Source organism: Gopherus evgoodei, chromosome 5, assembly GCF_007399415.2.
Source record: "Gopherus evgoodei ecotype Sinaloan lineage chromosome 5, rGopEvg1_v1.p, whole genome shotgun sequence".
NCBI classification, from domain to species: Eukaryota; Metazoa; Chordata; order Testudines; family Testudinidae; genus Gopherus; species Gopherus evgoodei.
Window position 1 is genome coordinate 89,437,790 of NC_044326.1, and position 17,922 is coordinate 89,455,711.

At 39.1% G+C, this 17,922-nt stretch overlaps 1 protein-coding gene across 7 annotated transcripts in view; it reads right to left on the bottom strand.

Moving 5' to 3' along the window:
* Nucleotides 1-17,922, bottom strand: part of GAB1 (GRB2 associated binding protein 1) — a 136,393-nt gene that overhangs the window by 44,364 nt on the left and 74,107 nt on the right. For all 7 annotated transcript variants that reach the window (XM_030563697.1, XM_030563699.1, XM_030563695.1 and 4 more), the window contains exon 2: nt 5,196-5,490. In XM_030563697.1, the coding sequence (XP_030419557.1) occupies nt 5,196-5,490 (295 nt within the window). The remainder of the gene's footprint in view (nt 1-5,195; nt 5,491-17,922) is intronic.

The window sequence follows — 17,922 nt, forward strand, 5'->3', positions numbered from 1 at the left end:
ACTGGAATGCAGGTATCTAGATCCAACTGTGTTTTGGGTGTCTGAGACAGATACTTTTACTGCTGTAGCTAATGTCTCAAAGGATCCCATGACTTGACACTCAACAGTTTCTAAATCAACTTTTCTTCCATTAAAAAAAATCATTTTATTTAAGGTGAGTTTAGTGCACGAGAGGAAATCCAATTAATAAGTTTGGAAAATGAAGTCAATCAGTAAAGATTTTAAATAATTTCTCCTGAGGAAAAGAAATCAGCTAAGTTATAGACATTCTTCCATACGTCAAATTCATATTTGCTCAGTAGGATGTGTATTTGGCAATAAAAGTTAGCCAATTAACTGATAGCCTGCATTTTGGCAGGTTAGACTAGATGACACTTGCAGTCCCTTCTAATCCTGTGGTTCTATGATAAAAATTTTCAGACTAATGCATTTCTGGGACACATTTTTAGCCCTGCAGCCTCCTCCAAAATATCTGCAATTAGGCTATGAGAAATGTTGCACTCTACTCTCTCCATCTGGCCATCACCTTGTCTCTTTCAGCATCACCCATCTGCTCTCTTCCTCTTGCCCTATACCTAGCCTTTCTGTGATTCCCATTCCATCAATGTCAATGACTTCTCATTGGTTCTCATCCCTCTCCTCTCTTCCATGGTATGGTTGTCAATTGTCTCGATGCTTCACTTTCATCTATCCTGGACTCCTTACCCCCTCTCTCTGCTATCGCCAGGTCTGCCTTGCTAGCCCTGGCTCAGCCTAACTATCTACTTCCTCTGTGCCTGCTCCTACGCTGCTGAACATCTCTGACAGAACTGCTGTGACCAAGCTGACTTCCCCCAGTACAAATTTGTTCTCTCCTCCTTCAATTCTGCCATGTTCCTAACTAAGCAACTTTACATTTCCACTTTAATTGAATCCCATGTCTGCAATCCTAGCCATCTTCTTTTACTATCTTTGACACTCTCCTCAAACCCTCTCCCACACCCTTATCTTTATCCTCGACTCTCACTCTCATCCATTCTAGACCTCCCCACTGCAACTTGAGACGATTGCTTCTTGTTCTGTCATCTGCCACCACTGAGAACAGCCTAGCTCTATCCTCCTTGGAACCCCCCTTCAGGTACCTGAAGACTGCTATCAAATCCCCCCTCACTCTTCTCTTCTGCAGACTAAATAACCTCAGTTCCCTCATCCTCTCCTCGTAAGTCATGTGCCCCAGACCCCTAATCATTTTTGTTGCCCTCCACTGGACTCTCTCCAATTTGTCCACATCCCATCAGTAGTGGGGGCACCAAAACTGGATGCAGTACTCCAGGTGTAGTCTCACCAGTGCCGAAGAGAGGGAAATAATCACTTCCCTTTATCTCCTAGCAGTGCTCCTACTAATACAGCCCAACATGCCATTGGCCTTCTTGGCAACAAGGGCACACTGTCAACTCATATCCAGCTTCCTGTCCACTGTAATCTTCAGGTCCTTTTCTGCAGAACTGCTGCTTAGCCAGTCGGTCCCCAGCCTGTAGAGGTTCATGGGATTCTTCCTTCCTAAGTGCAGGACTCTGCACTTGTCCTTGTTGAACCTCATCAGATTTCTTTTGGCCCAATCCTCCAATTTGTCTAAGTCATTCTGGACCCTATTTCTACCCTCCAGCATATCTACCTCTCCCCTCAGTTTAGTGTCATCTGCGAACTTGTTGAGCATGCAATTCATCACATTGTTAATAAAGATGTTGAACAAAACTGGCCCCAGGACCGACCCCCTGGGGCACTCCGCTTGATACCAGCTGCCGACTAGACATCAAGCCATTGATCACTACCCATAGAGCCTGACAATCTAACCAGCTTTCTGTTCTCCCTTATAGTCCATTCATCCAATCCATACCACTTTAACTTGCTGGCAAGAATACTGTGGGAGACCGTATCAAAAGCTTTGCTAAAGTCAAGATATATCACATCCACTGCTTTCTCCATATCCACAGAGTCACTTATCTCATTATAGAAGGCAATCAGGTTGGTCAGGCATGACTTGCCCCTGGTAGATCTATGTAGACTGTTCCTGATTACCTTCCTCTCCTCCCAGTGCTTCAAAATGGATTCCTTGAAGACCAATCAACACAAATTTTCAAAGATAATGGCCAGTGGCTCTGCAATCACATCAGCCAACTCCCTCAGCACCCTTGGATGCATTAGATATGGACCCATGGATGTGTGCTTGTCCATCTTGTCTGCCAACACAAATTCTACTGTCATCTCTATGCTGATGACTCACAGATCTACCTCTCTACTACAGACCTGTCTTCTTCTGTTCAAATTATAATCACAGCTAATTTCTCTAACAACTCCTTGTGGACATACAGCAATCAACGTACAATCAAGATGGACAAAACAGAGCTCTTTCTCCTTTCTCTATAACTGGACAACACCAGTGACTCCTCTCTTTACATCGGTCCACTGGCTCCCCCATTCTCTATTGCATCACACATAAGCTGCTTGTCTTCACTTTCAAGGTCCTTCATGACCTATCCACACCTATCATTGTTTATGTGCTATTAAGATGTCAACTCCTGCCTCCAATCAGCCAAAGATGCCAGCCTCCAGTGTTCAATGGTTAAATTTTCAAGCAAACACTTTTGTTGTTTCTCCCATGCTGCCCCTTGTGTGGGAGGAGCTCCCCATAAACATCTGCAAAGCTCTCTCATTCTCCTCCTTCAAATCCCTCCCTTTGCTGTGATGCCTACAAAAATCTTGATAACAATTAAGCTACAGGAGTGCTGAGACCATGCCCACCATGCTGGCTAGTACTATCTCACTGTTTCCTTGTTGTCTTTTGTCTTATTGTAAGCTCTGCGAGAAAGGGACTGGTTTTGCTCTGTTTGTATAGTATCTAGCAAAATGGGGTTCTGATCCATGACTAGGGCTCTTAGGTATTAACCAACTACAAAAATAGATGATGATGATAATAATAACAACATCTGAGCCTGCCTGCCACTGTGGAAGTAGATACAACTGGAAGGAACTTCAGGGCATTCCCTTCAGGCTGGTGACTGATTGTCCCCACCTAGCTGCAAGCAACCTGAAGTACCTAATCATAATGCATCTGTGAACCTTAACATTATGAAGTAAATCCTATAACCTGCAGAAAATTGAAATCAAAAACAAATTTTACAAAACTGAAAGGCAACAGACGAAAGTAAAATTTCTATTTTGTACGGAATGAGTTAGTGAATCTTGAAAAAAGTTCCTTTGTGCATGAAGTAGAACTTTGATTCCTTTGAAGAAACATAATCAGCATTTCTGGAAAATATAATTTAAATGCTATGAAAAAAATAACCAAGATCTATGAGGGGTGGAGGGATATACACTATACTCTTTTTCTGTTCTTTTTCACCTATTTTGTTTCTCCTCCTTTATTCTTGCTACATTTATTTAGTTGAATAGGCTGATGAACATACTGTTAATAGTTAAAATACACGTAGTACTTTTTCTGCTGAACACGTGTGTGTTGAGCGATATAGTATAAAGTTTTACCGAAAAGTAACTAAAATAAACTCTTGTGCATTACCACTTTCCATTTTCATTTTAGACAGATATTATAGAAAAAAAGATCCTGGAAATTAGCACTTTATTGCTTTCATCTGAAGATAGGGTAGAAATAAACATTAAACACCCATCAATTTGTTTCTGTTAATTACAAGGAATAATTATTTAAGGTTCTTAGGCAACTTGAATATCTATTTCTTGGTAACTCCAGACTCACCAGGAATCCAAAACAACTGAAAGTATATGTAAATTGTATCTTGAAAATGAAATCCCTGTAAAAGAAATTGTCCTACAATATATTGTACTGTACTGTACGGCTTCCTTAACTCTGCTCTCAGAAATCTGCACAGATTCAACAGCTTGTGACACTGATGATTCAGGAACACGAATCAATCTGCTCATTGTCCAAACAACAAAATGAAGTTATTGTAATTTTCCAAAATGAATGGTGACGACATGCATAAATCATTTCTGCTTGGAAGGCCTACGCTTGAACACCACATAGAAACACTCCTGTGCAAGACAAAGAGAAAAAAAAGAAAGAAAATACTAGCCTGCCAGCACCATAGATATTCCAGTAAAGCTACCAGATAGCATAGAAGGAGCAACACAGTGACCAACTGAGATAATCCTTCCCCTCCCACCACCAGAGCAATATTTCCCCCACCCCCAAATTAATCTTTAAAATACAAAAACAACAACAATCACATTCTCATGATGAGGCAGCCTATTGGCAGCACAACATACCACTGGCCTGACCCACCCCCCCTTCAAGTCAAGGGAGTTGATTTGAAGAGGAGCAGACAAAAGCAAAGCTTTCCCTCAACCCTTAATCTGGCAAGGGCTGGTAATGGAATGATTCACATAGTATCAAGTCCTTCAGCCAACCTGAGGAGTGGTGCTGTCAGACTCTGAAGGGAACTGTCTTCAGTTTTCCTTAGGCCAGAGGGAAGGTTGCTGGTGTCCCTCTGGGGAAAGGATATAAATCATGCTTATATTTGTTCCTATAGGAAAGTAGTAACATTGGTATACTTTTTATTTTCTGAAGGAAGAGGAAGGTTTGACAGTAGATAGATGTAATTTATCCTCTATTTAACATCTTAAAATAATCTATACATTAGCTGGGATAACAATGTAACTAGTGCATATGATTTGAATATGTGGATGCAGAGACACGTACCTTGTAAAAATTAGATACTGAAAATGCATGTGGATGAACAGTTGCTGATTTTCCAAGCTATTTAAATTTTGGCACTTGGGCAATGCAGGCCAAGGTTACATCCATAAAACATGCAGCAGCACCTTATTCCAAACTAGGAAAGCCATGTATGAAATTTGAAGTATACCTCTACCCCCATATAACGCAATCCGATATAACACGAATTCGGATGTAATGCGGTAAAGCAGCACTCCGGGGGGGGACGACTGCGCACTCTGGCGTATCAAAGCCACTGCACTAGGTCATAAAAATAAACAAACCCTACAGATCTCATTGTCCCATTTATTTCATTTAAATAGTAAAAGAGCTACATATCTGATGCATACATCTGCATATAATACATTTCCTCTCTTTGCTATAAAAATAACTATTGATCTTTAAATACTTCTTTGTAAGGCGACATAACAGTGCTGTGCAGGGGGGAAAAAAATGCTAAATTTACCTTCTTCTGTAGGGTTGAACCCACAGATGTCACAAATACAGCGAACCCACTTATTCATCTCCTCCTCGCTATCTGCCACCAAGTAGAAAACTCTGTCGATAGTGTTGATATCAAAAATATAACTGTTTTCGAACTCTTTTTTGTTAAATGTCAATCCCGCATCCACTTGTTGACACAAGTTTAAGTCAATAATACGAATAGGTTTTTTGGCATGGTCATTTTTGTAGTACTCCAACACATCTGGATCTCCTGTTAGACGGCCACTGCGAAGCACAAACCACCTCCTCTTCCATGCCTAAGAAGTAGGGGGGAAAAGGGAAACATTAATATAAGAGTGATGTTATTTTAAAGACAATTACACCTATTTATCAGTGACTTCCACTACTAGAACTGCATTGTAAAAAAAAGGTTGAATACAATGCAATAAATATTTCAAATTGTTTCCAAAAGATTGCACACAAAAAACCTAAACTGAGGAGAATCAGGTTGCAAGCTGGTGGCAGTGACCTTTTTAAAAAAATATTTCCTCTTATGTTTAAAGACTTTGCTCAAGAGAATAAGTTTCAAAAGTAAGGTGATATTTGCCAAATGGGAAAGGACGAATCCTATTAAGGAAAACTAAAAAGGAAAAAAAAAAAAAAAAAAAAAGCTTCCAAAGAAAGTTAATACAGCCACAGGAAGGAAAAGAAACAACCTATATTTTTAGGTACTTAAAAGTGTTCTCTTCATTTCATGCTGTTTTATCTTCAATAGTTACTTGCTTTCATAGCACACATAATGCTCATTCATACATGCACGTTTCTCTGAATCTTGTGAATAAAGTAGGTTAATCAAATGGTAGTATTTTAAGATAGCTACTCTTGTAGAAAGAGAGTTACTTTATTAGCTGGGAACACTTTACCGCACTGTAAGTTATTGGATTTTCTCCTTTAAACTTAAACCATTGAATTATATTATATATATATATATAATATAATTCAATATATATATTTCCTGAGTCCAGGCACTGTGACTCCTACACCAACCCTAACTACTTTATCAGTGCCTTGGGGCTACGGACATCCAGCTTAATTTAGAACAGTGTTTCCCAAATGGTGGCTCCTGATCCACCAGTGGGTTGCAGGAAGAGTGTAGGTGGGTTGATTATCACTGCTCCCCCATGTCACTCTCCACGAGCCCTAGAAGCACTCCTCCTACCAGGGCCAGAGGGGAAGTGAGGGAAAGGGGTAGTTTGCCCCAGGCCACATATTTGAGATGTCTACCAACCAAGTGATATTGCAACTTGCACATGGAGTCACAGCACCACTCTGGTTTGCCTGGCCACCCCTCCATCGTGATAGGAAGTAGGCTGGTCCAAACCTAAGTAGTGGTGCAACCCTGTACACCAGGTCACAATGCCCAGAGCAGGGAGCCAGGCCCAGCCTTGCAAGACAGAAGCTGCCACAGCAGGATGAGTGCAGGGCAGGCCCACTCTTGAACATCCCCACCACTGTCCCCCCACCTGGCCGGGGCTGCAGATGCGAGCAGGACTGGGAGAGTGAGAGCATGGGGACTAGACGGAGCTGAGCAACAGGCTTAGGAGCTGGGCCAGGGATGCTCTCCTCATCTTGATGCAGGTGAAAACTCGGACTGTGAGGCCCCCTTGCTGGGAGGGCATCTGTACTGTTTGGCGTCTGTTTCAATTAGGCTCCCCAGACAAGGATTTTTGAGAGGCCAGTTCTCTCCCAGGACAGAAACTGGTCACTGGAGGGCTGTTTTGTGTTTTCCAGTCAAAGTGTGAGCTCAAAGAAAGTGAATGGGATGGCTCTAGCAAACTCTCCTCCATACCAAAAACTCTCTTCCCCTTGCCAAAATGATTTGGTTTAAAGTTTGCATTTAGGTTTAAACAAGTATAAAAATCCGTCCATTAAAAAGTCCATTCATATTTTCTACAGAGTACACAGTGACAGGAAGACAGCCTACCACACTAACAAGAGGTGAAAAGAAAGTGTGGAGACTTGTAGTGTCCTTTACATATCCATATGCATCTGTCAATCTCTGGGATCAAAACTTTCTCAGACTGGACTTAGGGAACCAGCTGTGGAGCAGAAAACAACTCATGCTGGTTCCTGAGAAGTGTAAATGTAACCTATTACCTCAAACAAAGTGGGGGGAAACATACTGGGGTCTGGGAATCAAAACTGTGCTTCTATCTTTATAGCTCTGGCTCAGAACCAGTATAGTCAGCTTTTCAGTGGGTGCTCACAAACAACTCATTGTCAAGCGTGGATGCCTTTTTTGGTATCAAGCTGATGCTACTATGGAAAGATAATACAAAAAATATGGGAGGGGGAAAATGCCAGACATTTAAACTGGAATTTGTGGCATATTCAGTAGCCACCACGTACTAAAAATCATCTGAGTTTTAAAAAAAAAGACTTTTATACTTGCAATTCTATACAAATAATCATACTTTTTTGTGCTCATTAACATATTATATATATTCAGCCTTAAAATGCAGAATTATACAATTCAAGTCAGTTCTCAAGTCACCTTTCTGATTACTGTAGCAAGTTAGTAAGCGGGATAAACAATAAAGTACAAGAATTAAAACAGACAGAAAAAAACAAATGGAACACCTTAAGTAGATGCTATGTATTAAAATGTGTAAAATTCCAGAATTAATATGAATTGTGCTATACTGCTCTGAAAATATGACAAATTTTGTGCTGCTTTCTGCATCTCTATCAAACCAGAAAAACAACAGCTTAGATACTAGCGTAACAGGAGCCTTAGATATTTTCCACACAGAAAGCCTTCAAGGCTGATAATTAATTGATAATTAGTTCTGAAAAACATACTGCAAGCTGCAACTATTTCAGAAACTGGAATTATCCTCATGTCCTTATTTCTTCTGATGAGATCTTTAAAAAGCAATCTCTAAAAACCCCAACATACTAAAGATTTATGCAACACAAATTAGCTTGGTACAAATAAAATTTGCCTCGCTTGGGAGTTTCTGTATAGTTCTGTGTTAAGGGGTGAAACTTGTTCATATTATCACTAATAAAAGCCCTATTCAACATTAAAGAGTGAAATATGACTTTTACTCCAATTTCATAAATTAATCATCTAAACAGAACTTGTTTTCAGCCCTTAATGCTACAAAATACCAACTATTAAGTACTTAAAACACTGAGTTTAGCCTACCACCTGCTACTATTTTTTTGAAGAATTTTTGCATACTGAATATGTGAATGTTTATTTCAGTCATATAATGAGTCACTCACTGAAACTGGCACAGATTAAACTCAAAAACAAAAGCAATTCCATAAACTACACATTAATAAGGCAGATACAAAGATTCTCTGGGTTACAGTACAAAGCACAATTTAGCAGCAGAATAAAGCCTGAAGCTAGACAAGAGAACTGACATCAGAACCCTTGCTAATCATAGTACAAAAGCTTCTCTATGTTTTGTGAAAGTGCAAAATGAGCCCACATAAATCACTCTTTGTTATCTGAAAATATCTAGGATTCTTAAAGTTTATTCTATTTTTAACATTTCAGTCTTTGTCACCCTAGTGAAAGCTGTATACTGCCCTCACTGAGCCAACAAGAATACTGACTAACCACTAATGAAGAGAGCTTCTTCAATAACTGCTTTCCCAAACTAAGTCTCTGAAAGGGGCTGTGGGGAGGTGAGAGAGCCAGCAAGAGAGAGAATAACTTTTTATATAAATGTATCCTTCTTTATTATTTTTTTCCCTTTGGGTATTTTTGTTTGAAGAATGTTTATTGTATTTTACAGCTGTACAATATGTAACATGCATTGTATCCTACAAAATAACTACAAATATAAAATTGGGTTATGCCACAATGAAATTACAGAAAAAAACCAAGCTTTGTCTCTTCAATTATTTAATGAACAATACACTGTAAACAATGTGACTTTGCTTGCATTGATAAAAGTGATCAAATGCAGCCGAACTTCTATTGGAAAACAGTTGAGAAAAATAAGCAACTCTACAGTGTAATTTGTCATAAAACTCACTTTCCCAAATCCTAACAAATACTGGTATGAGTCAGACATCAGATATTTTAGGGGGAAATGATATTCCTTCCCTAAGATTATCTAATTTATTTTTAATGCAAAATATGTTTGTTTATTTACATTGCATGTCTGGTTCCAACACACTGCCTGCAGATTAGGTATTTATCAAGTATAGATTTTTTTTAAGTATTAAAATCATAGGAAGTACAACAAATAACAGAGTGATATAATTCAGCAGTCTTTCTAAACTTTAAAATATAACTACAACAAAATAAAATTGTGGAGATAAAGTAGGTTTTTAAAAGTAGTCTAAGATGTGATAAGCTGCCATGTAGCTGCTAAAGACCTGGACACACTCAGAGAGTTGTAATCAAAGAATACTGAAGTTGAGGTTTTCTTTTTTTAACCAAATGAAGGAAGAGAAGAAAGCACTATTTTTATTTTATCTGTTGCACATTTTATGTAAACTGAGTACTGCTGGTTTAAAAGCAAGCAATTCAGCCATGCCACAGTACCAGGAAAATTGGACGAAAGCATCACTTAGGGCTTCTCTACACTTACAAGGCTGCAGTGGCACAGCTGCATTGCTGCAGAGCTTCAGTGACAACGCTGCCTACGCTGATGGGCGAGATTCTCCCATCGGTGTAGGTACTACACTTCCCCGAGAGGCAACAGCTATGTTAACAAGAGGGCTTGTCCCATCAATACAGTGCTGTCTACACCAGGAGCTAGGTCAGTATAACTGCATCCCTCGAGGGGGGATTTTCCACACCCCAAGCGATGTATTTGTAGCAATACAACTTAGAAATTTGGATATACAGCTTCATTTTCCTGATGCATCTCCACTGTCCCTATTTTTTAAATGTAATTTTTAAATAAAACATGGCAATGGAGGATAAAACCTCCACAGATATCCAGGTATAAACATCTTAAACAGTAATTGTGAAAGGTGGATTGTCAAGACCTTAAATTATCTCAAAATTGTACTTTTTAGTAATAATGCTGAGTAAACACATTTATGAAAAATAAGTCAAGTAAATGTGAAGTGAGGAAAATACTGGATGCGTTACTACTTTCTTTAAAGTACTTAAGACTTGTTTTCCAGGAAGCACCATCTTTTCTAACTGAGCAAAATAAGGAAAAAACAGTCTCAGTGGAAGTTTCCACTCTACTGGCTATCATCCTGATCATCTGTTCCGAATACACACAAGGCTAAATTTCCTGTTTTCAAACTATTGTCACCATTTTCTAGTCTTGTGCTGCTAGTTCTAACTTTAGCTTTGTTAAATAAACAAAAGAAAACACTGAAAATAAAATAGAACAATACCTCCATGCATATTTACTGCAAGCAAAATGTCAGAAATTCTATTTAATCATTTGAACTAAAATAAATAAATCAATACTGAACTATTCATTAAAGCATCAAAGAAAAGGCAAAAATTAAAAGAAACTTATCACTGTGTAAGGATCTCTCTTGTTTTAACAAGCCTAAAACTACAAGTTCATCATTTTTACATGCACTTTAATTTTGCACTGCATTCCTTGAGTCCCATCTATGTTAGGAGTCTAACTGTGCTAACAGACGAGCTGGCCAAAACTCAAGATTTCCAGTTCCTGGGAAATCCTGATATTTATTAAAGTTTAGTTTACTTCTGATTTGGAAAGACACCAAAATTTTCCCACAAACCAGAAATTTCTCACACACACAGACACACAAAATAATTTTGGAAACACTGGCATACAGCGTTTCTGAAACAAAATATGATCCTCAGAATCCCACAGCTGCTGACTGAAACTAAGAAGAATCATGTCAATTTCAATCAAGTGCTTCCAGGACTCCCAAAGTCCAGGACTCCCAACTGGCCTAGGACCCCAGGGCTTCCAGACTCTCAGGCCAGTTGGCTCCCAAAGCTGGAAGCCCAAAAGCCCTGAGAACATCCTGTGCTTCCAGGCTGCTGGATCCACAGCAGGCATCCCCAGACCCAGCCAACTCTAGCAAACAGGTCTATAACTGTGTCATCTGATCCACATCCACACTCTCCTTCTCAAAAATCATGGGGTTGCATAGGACTCTGGCCCTCCTCTGTCTATTTACTTACCTATATACCCTAGACCTCCAATCTCAGCACCTCCTAAACATTAATGCATATCTCCTCACACACTCCTGTGTGATAGGGAAATATTATCATCCGCATACAAACAGGGAATTGACTCAGAGAGACTAAAAGATTTACCCAAAGTCATGCAGAAAGCTTGTAGCAGAACAAAGATTCCAACCCAAATCTCCTGAATCCCAGGCTAACGCTCTAACCACCCTTTCTCTTTTTGGTCTATATAATATTTCTGGGATATCGTGCCCACTTACAACCTTCAAACTATCATGATTCTGCTAATCACCTGCAAGTTAACCTTACCACTCCTGACTTGTCCTCATCTGTTTCAATTCTACATCTTGACCTGCCTGTCCAACATCATCTATTCCTGAAGGTCTTGTCAGCAAGAAATGTAATGTGGTCATAAATGAGCTTTTGGTCTGCCCTCCCTTGACCTCTCCATTACTGCTGAAGACAGCATCCTTGTCCCTATCACTCATGTTCATAGTCCCGGGGATGGGTGCCTTTTCCTTGCCCTGCCCATCTAAGTGGTTTTCAAATTTTGCAGCTCCTTCCTCCACAATGTTTTCAAAATACAGTCATTCCTTTCTGCACACACCACTCTAGTTCCAAGTGCCCACCTCCTTCTGTCTCGTCTCCCAACACACACACACCCCTCCTATCACACCTATTCAAAATGCAGCTGCTAATATAGTCTCATCCTTACCACCATTCTGACCACATCACTCCCTTCCTTGAATTCCTCAGCTGGCTTCCCTTTTCAACATAAGTTTAAGCTTCTTATCCCTAATTTTAAGGCCTTTTCATCTCTGCCCTCCCAATTAATTTACTTGACTATCTTGTCTCTTATGCCACCTCCTATGACTGCTGCTCAGCCAATTATGCCAGCTTTGTCTGCCCATTTGCTATCTTCTCCCACAACCGGCTCTGCATTTATTTCTATGCGTGGAAAGTCCTCCCTGAATCAATATTTAAGGCCATGAAATTTCCTTCCTTCCAATTCCTCTTCAAGATCCAACTTTGCTGTAACGCCTACAAGCAATCAGTCAGCCAATTACAGTCTGGTTGTGCATAAATTGGAAATGGCTGATTTATTTTAAAAAGTATTTCCTACCTTCATAGATCTTGCAGCTGTGGAAGAGATGCCTAACTGTGTCATCTTAAGTTTAGTTACCTTCATCCTTCTACTTCCTCCTTTTAACATACTCATTGTGCTGGGCCCCAAAATAATACCCTTGGTATGTGACTGTACTCTGCATAGGACCGGTGTGTTTTGATGCTGATTGTGAACTTCAGGCACTACCACAGCACAAAGAACCAGCAACATCATGACTTACTAAGAGTACCAAGGTCAAATTCTTGAACATGCAGTAGTAATTGGGAGAGGCAACAAGGCCTGATCACATAAAAATGGTTTAACTTAAAAAAACTGAAGTTTGTGTTTTATAGGGGCGTAGTTAACTTAAAACTCCTGGATGAAATCCTGGCCCCATCTAAATCAATGGGAGTTTTGCCACTGACTTCAGTGGAGCCAGGATTTCACCACACATCTTACTTTTTACTTACTAGCATTACAGTAATCTTAGGTAGTGTTTGTAACTGGAAGATTTGAGAGACAAAATCTCTCTCTGTTTCCAGTTCATTTACTTGTACATTTACAGCATCTTGTGTATGTTCAGTTTCACTACTGACCTGGATAGTTCGTCAATTTCCCTTGTTGTCCTGTGAAAGCCTCACATATACAAGGAGAAGCAAGATATTTAAAATTATATAAAAATCTGCTTGTGAGACCAAAAAAAACATCAGCAGAGGGACTTCAGAACAGGCGCAATACCTAAAACTGTTTTTACACATTTTTTTGAAACTGCTTAATATCAACTTGATGGTGCCCTTAAAAAAATCCTTCTCCAAGGCATAACAGACTATTTATTTTAGATTCAAACAACTACTGAAACAAAAGCTATAAAATGAATGAGAGCAGTTGAGAGAATCAAGAGTACACAACACTGAATAATTAATGTATACATTAGTATACTTTAAAAAATTGTTTTAAAAAGCTTCCATGTAATCGCAGTTCATTTGACAATACTTGGTTGATAAAACAGTACCCATACTAACTTGTCAATTCAATTAACAAAATATTTCTGTAGTCTACTAGACTCTCTAAGAATAGTCAAACAAGCCACCTGATCAAGTGTTTTGCAGAATCAAATAACTACATATGATCATTTTATTGTCACCTCTCTTCCCTTCACCCAGCAACCACTCTGGTAACTGAAATTTAGTCTAAAAGCAAAACCTCTTAACAATCGTGTAACAATAACCTACACAGGAGCTCATGATCATATCACTGAAGATCTTTAGAGCAGACAACTCAATCCCTCAAGTATTATATGTTTGTTTAGGTTTATTCAGTACAAGTTTATTTTTACTATAAGGAGAATTCAAGTACCATACTATTGTTTGAACAACCAAAAAGCAACATAGATAAGTTTCTCAGGCAATGGCCAGCCATATCAAGACAAACTATGCATTTTAGAACAGCACTATACTAAAATATACATTCTTTTGACTTAATATATCAGAACAAGACTGTATTTGCACTTTGCAGTAGTAAGTCTTAGAAAAGTATAAATGGTGTTCTAAACCATCTTATAGTACAAAATTACCAAATGTGCTGAATATTTACTTTCATGTCTAAGAAATAGCTCTTACAAAAATCTTTAACTTGTATACCAAACAAAAATGACATCCTTTCTAGACAAGAAAAATTAACCTAAGGAAAATATAAATCTTTCCTTGGAGAATGTATTTTTTAAAACCTCATTAATTTTCCATATGAATTAATAAAAGAACATCTTCTGTCAGTTTTGGGAGCAGTTTACCTCTTTGTGTTTTCAGTAAATCCAAGCAATGTCCTGGCCATTTCTGTAGTTGTGTCTACACCAAAATAAGCAGAGCTTTCTTTTTGCTGTCAGCTTTCCATCTCACTATACATACACCACCCTATCCTAATAACCTTTGACCAACAGGAAGTAGACACAATGGACTGAAAATAACAGCAATTGTAAGATTTAGAATGATTTAATAGATATGGGGTGGGTTTAAAATATGAAAAAACCCTCAGCTGGTCTCGCTTGGTTTCTAAACAATTTGCAAAAAAGCATGATATCTATAGAAGATTCTTAACTGCAGGCTATTTTGAAGATCACATGCTAACTATAGAGCACATATTTTTTCATAGAAGTCTTGATGCCACACCTCTTCAGTGGATAAGGATTTCTGCACAGGAATAATTTGGGTATATCATCTCATTTCTGCACAGATCTGGGGCTAGAGTAACAGTAAAGGGAGTAGAAGTTTCCTACTACATGTGCAAAGTTACTCTTCAATTTGTATCGTTGCTGATAATAGGGTAATTTCTCCGTCTTTCCAAATGAACCTGAAAGCTAGTATTCTGTGGAAGCTAGAAACCAGGAAAATCCACTCATTTATGAGTTAGGTATATGGAACATATGATCATGCCAGAGCAGATCAGAGATCCACCCAGTTTGATATGCTGTATCAGATAGTGACCCATGTAAGATGCTTCAGAGAAAGGTACAAGAAACCTTGCAGTGGACAATTATGGAACAATCTGCCCATGGGAGAGGTTTCTTCCTAATCCCAGGAAGTTAAGGATTGCCTTCTGCCCTGACACCTGAGGGTTTATCCCCTTACACATTATTTATTGTATCTGTAAATATCCTCATTAGCCACAGAAATGTCTAATCCTGGTGGGTTGTTTTTTTTCTTTTTTCAGTGTACTAAATTCTTGACCTCAGTATTTAGCGGCTATGAGTTCAAAAGATCAACTAAAGTGTTCGAAAAGTATTTCTTTTGATTAGTTTGAAATTTGTGGCCTTTCATTTTCATTGTATGTTCCCCTTTTTAGGTTCATTGATTTCAAGGCCAGAAAGGAATGGTTGTGATCATCTAGTCTGACCTCCTGCATAACACAGGCCATCTAATTCTGACAAAATAATTCCTAAAGCAGATCCTGTAGAAAAGCATGCAACTTTGTTTTAAAATTTGTCAATGAAGGAGAATCCATCATGACCCTTGGTAAATTGTTCCAATGGGTAATTATTCTCGCTGTTAAAAATGTAAGCCTTATTTCCAGTCTGAATTTGTCTAGCTTCAGGTTCCAGTCATTCAAGCTCTTTCCTTGCGAGAAAGAGTATGTCTGAATACCCAGTTTACCTTTTCTATACCAATCATTATTTCGTGCACCTTTATTAACTCCTCTCTTAGTCATCGTCTCTATAAAATAAACAATCCTAATCTTTTCATAATCTCTCTTAAAGCCTTTCCGTACCTATAATTGTCTTCATCACCCATACGAACTGCCATAATGGATCAGGCTGGAGGACCATCTAGTCCAGTACTCTGTCTTGCACAATATCCAGCTCCAGATGATTCAGAGGAATTTGCATGGACTGATGTATGATACTCTACCCTTTCCCAACTAGGTCTCCTCCTGATTTCTTGTAGTTAGAGACTGGCTTAAACCCTGAGGCATAAAGACAGGGTGAACAGAGCAGAACATGATATCCCAGGTGAGGGCATAACAATTTATATAATACATTAGCTTCTAATACTTTCAGAATCAGAGGAACAGACAGAAGGGGAGGGGGGGGGAAATATTTACAAACTCCCAACATCCTTGTCCTGCCACTTAGCATGACTTGGCCAGACCAAAGGATTCTGCTCCTAATTTTTACTTAACCATGCTCCTTCATTAAAAACAAGTCACTTTGGGGATGAGAACAAGCAGAAATCTCAGCCCAAAATGTGAATCTGAGAAGGTATAAGCAGGTCAAAACAAAGTAATACTCATACATAACTTTTGCAGTGTTAACTACTATATAAACACACACACATTTTATTCTATATAACTACACTCATGTTATTGACATTAGAGTTCCCATGTTTTTAGTAGTACTTTACCAAATACTTAACCACACCAGAATCAGAAAATTCAAAAAAGCTTCAGCATTAGGTTTTATAAGCGGAGACTGGATCTAACTTGCTAACATAGTAGTTCAGGGAAGTCTGAGAATGCTAAAAAGAACTGCACAAAGGAGATACTAATATGATGTACTTCATTACAGAATCTAGAATAACTTCTAAATATAGAAATCTTCTGTTGTGCCTGGGCAGTCTTTTGGAAACACCAGTAGAAACCACTGCTTCTTTGTCTACCACTAATGTGCTTTTTTATGTCAAATTTTAACTGTCTTTTGAAGTACAATTATTAATTGATCACGGAGTAGCAGAATGATTTTGAGGTCTTCTTCAAACACATAACCTGAAACCACACTCTCTGCTACTTCCAATCTCCCTTTCCCCTGCCCCCACTCTGAAACAGAACCTGATGCCATAACACCAAGGAATAACACAAAAAGGATATCCTGCCTAGATATTTCATTATACAGATCAAATCATCAATCCAGAGGGTTCTTTGCTTACACATGGGATAAAAGAAGATGCTTCCAACTGATAAACCCTGAAAAGGAAATAAAGTTGGCTCCACAAGTATTTTAAAGTAGTTAACACTCACAGAATAGTCCAATATTAACAGTCAATTCACAGAGTCTGCAAAGTAATTATGCTGAAATAATGAGTCAAAGTTTTTTCAAGAACTCTGAAAAATGAGAAGGCAAAGAGTAAATATGTATCTTCCCAGAATCACTTTAAGTAACCAGTACATTTTAAAAGAGATCCAGAACAAACTATGTCCTTGCCCTGCATACATAGCCCAAACAAAAGTCATGAAGTTTCATGTATCAGAGGGGTAGCCGTGTTAGTCTGGATCTGTAAAAGCAGCAGAGTCCTGTGGCACCTTATAGACTAACAGACGTTTTGGAGCATGAGCTTTCGTGGGTGAATACCCACTTCGTCAGATGCATATAGTGGAAATTTCCAGGGGCAGGTATATATATGCAGGCAAGCTAGAGATAAGGAGGTAGTTCAATCAGGGAAGATGAGGCCCTGTTCTAGCAGTTGAGGTATGAAAACCAAGGGAGGAGAAACTGGTTCTGTAATTGGCAAGCTATTCACAGTCTTTGTTTAATCCTGAGCTGATGGTGTCAAATTTGTAGAAGAACTGAAGCTCAGCAGTTTCTCTTTGAAGTCTGGTCCTGAAGTTTTTTTGCTGCAGGATGGCCTGACTACCAAAAGGAGGCCGCCAGACAACTCTCCAATACCAAATTCTACAGGCCACTTCCCTCAGATCCCACTGAGGAATACACTAAGAAACTGCAACATCTACTCAGGACACTCACTACACTAACACCGGAACAAATCAACATGCCCTTAGAGCCCTGACCAGGGTTATTCTATCTACTACCCAAGATCCACAAATCCGGAAATCCTGGACGCCCCATCATCTCGGGCATTGGCACTCTCACTGAAGGACTGTCTGGATATGTGGACTCTCTACTCAGACCCTATGCCACCAGCACTCCCAGCTATCTCCGTGACACCACTGATTTCCTGAGGAAACTACAATGCATTGGTGACCTTCCAGAAAACACCA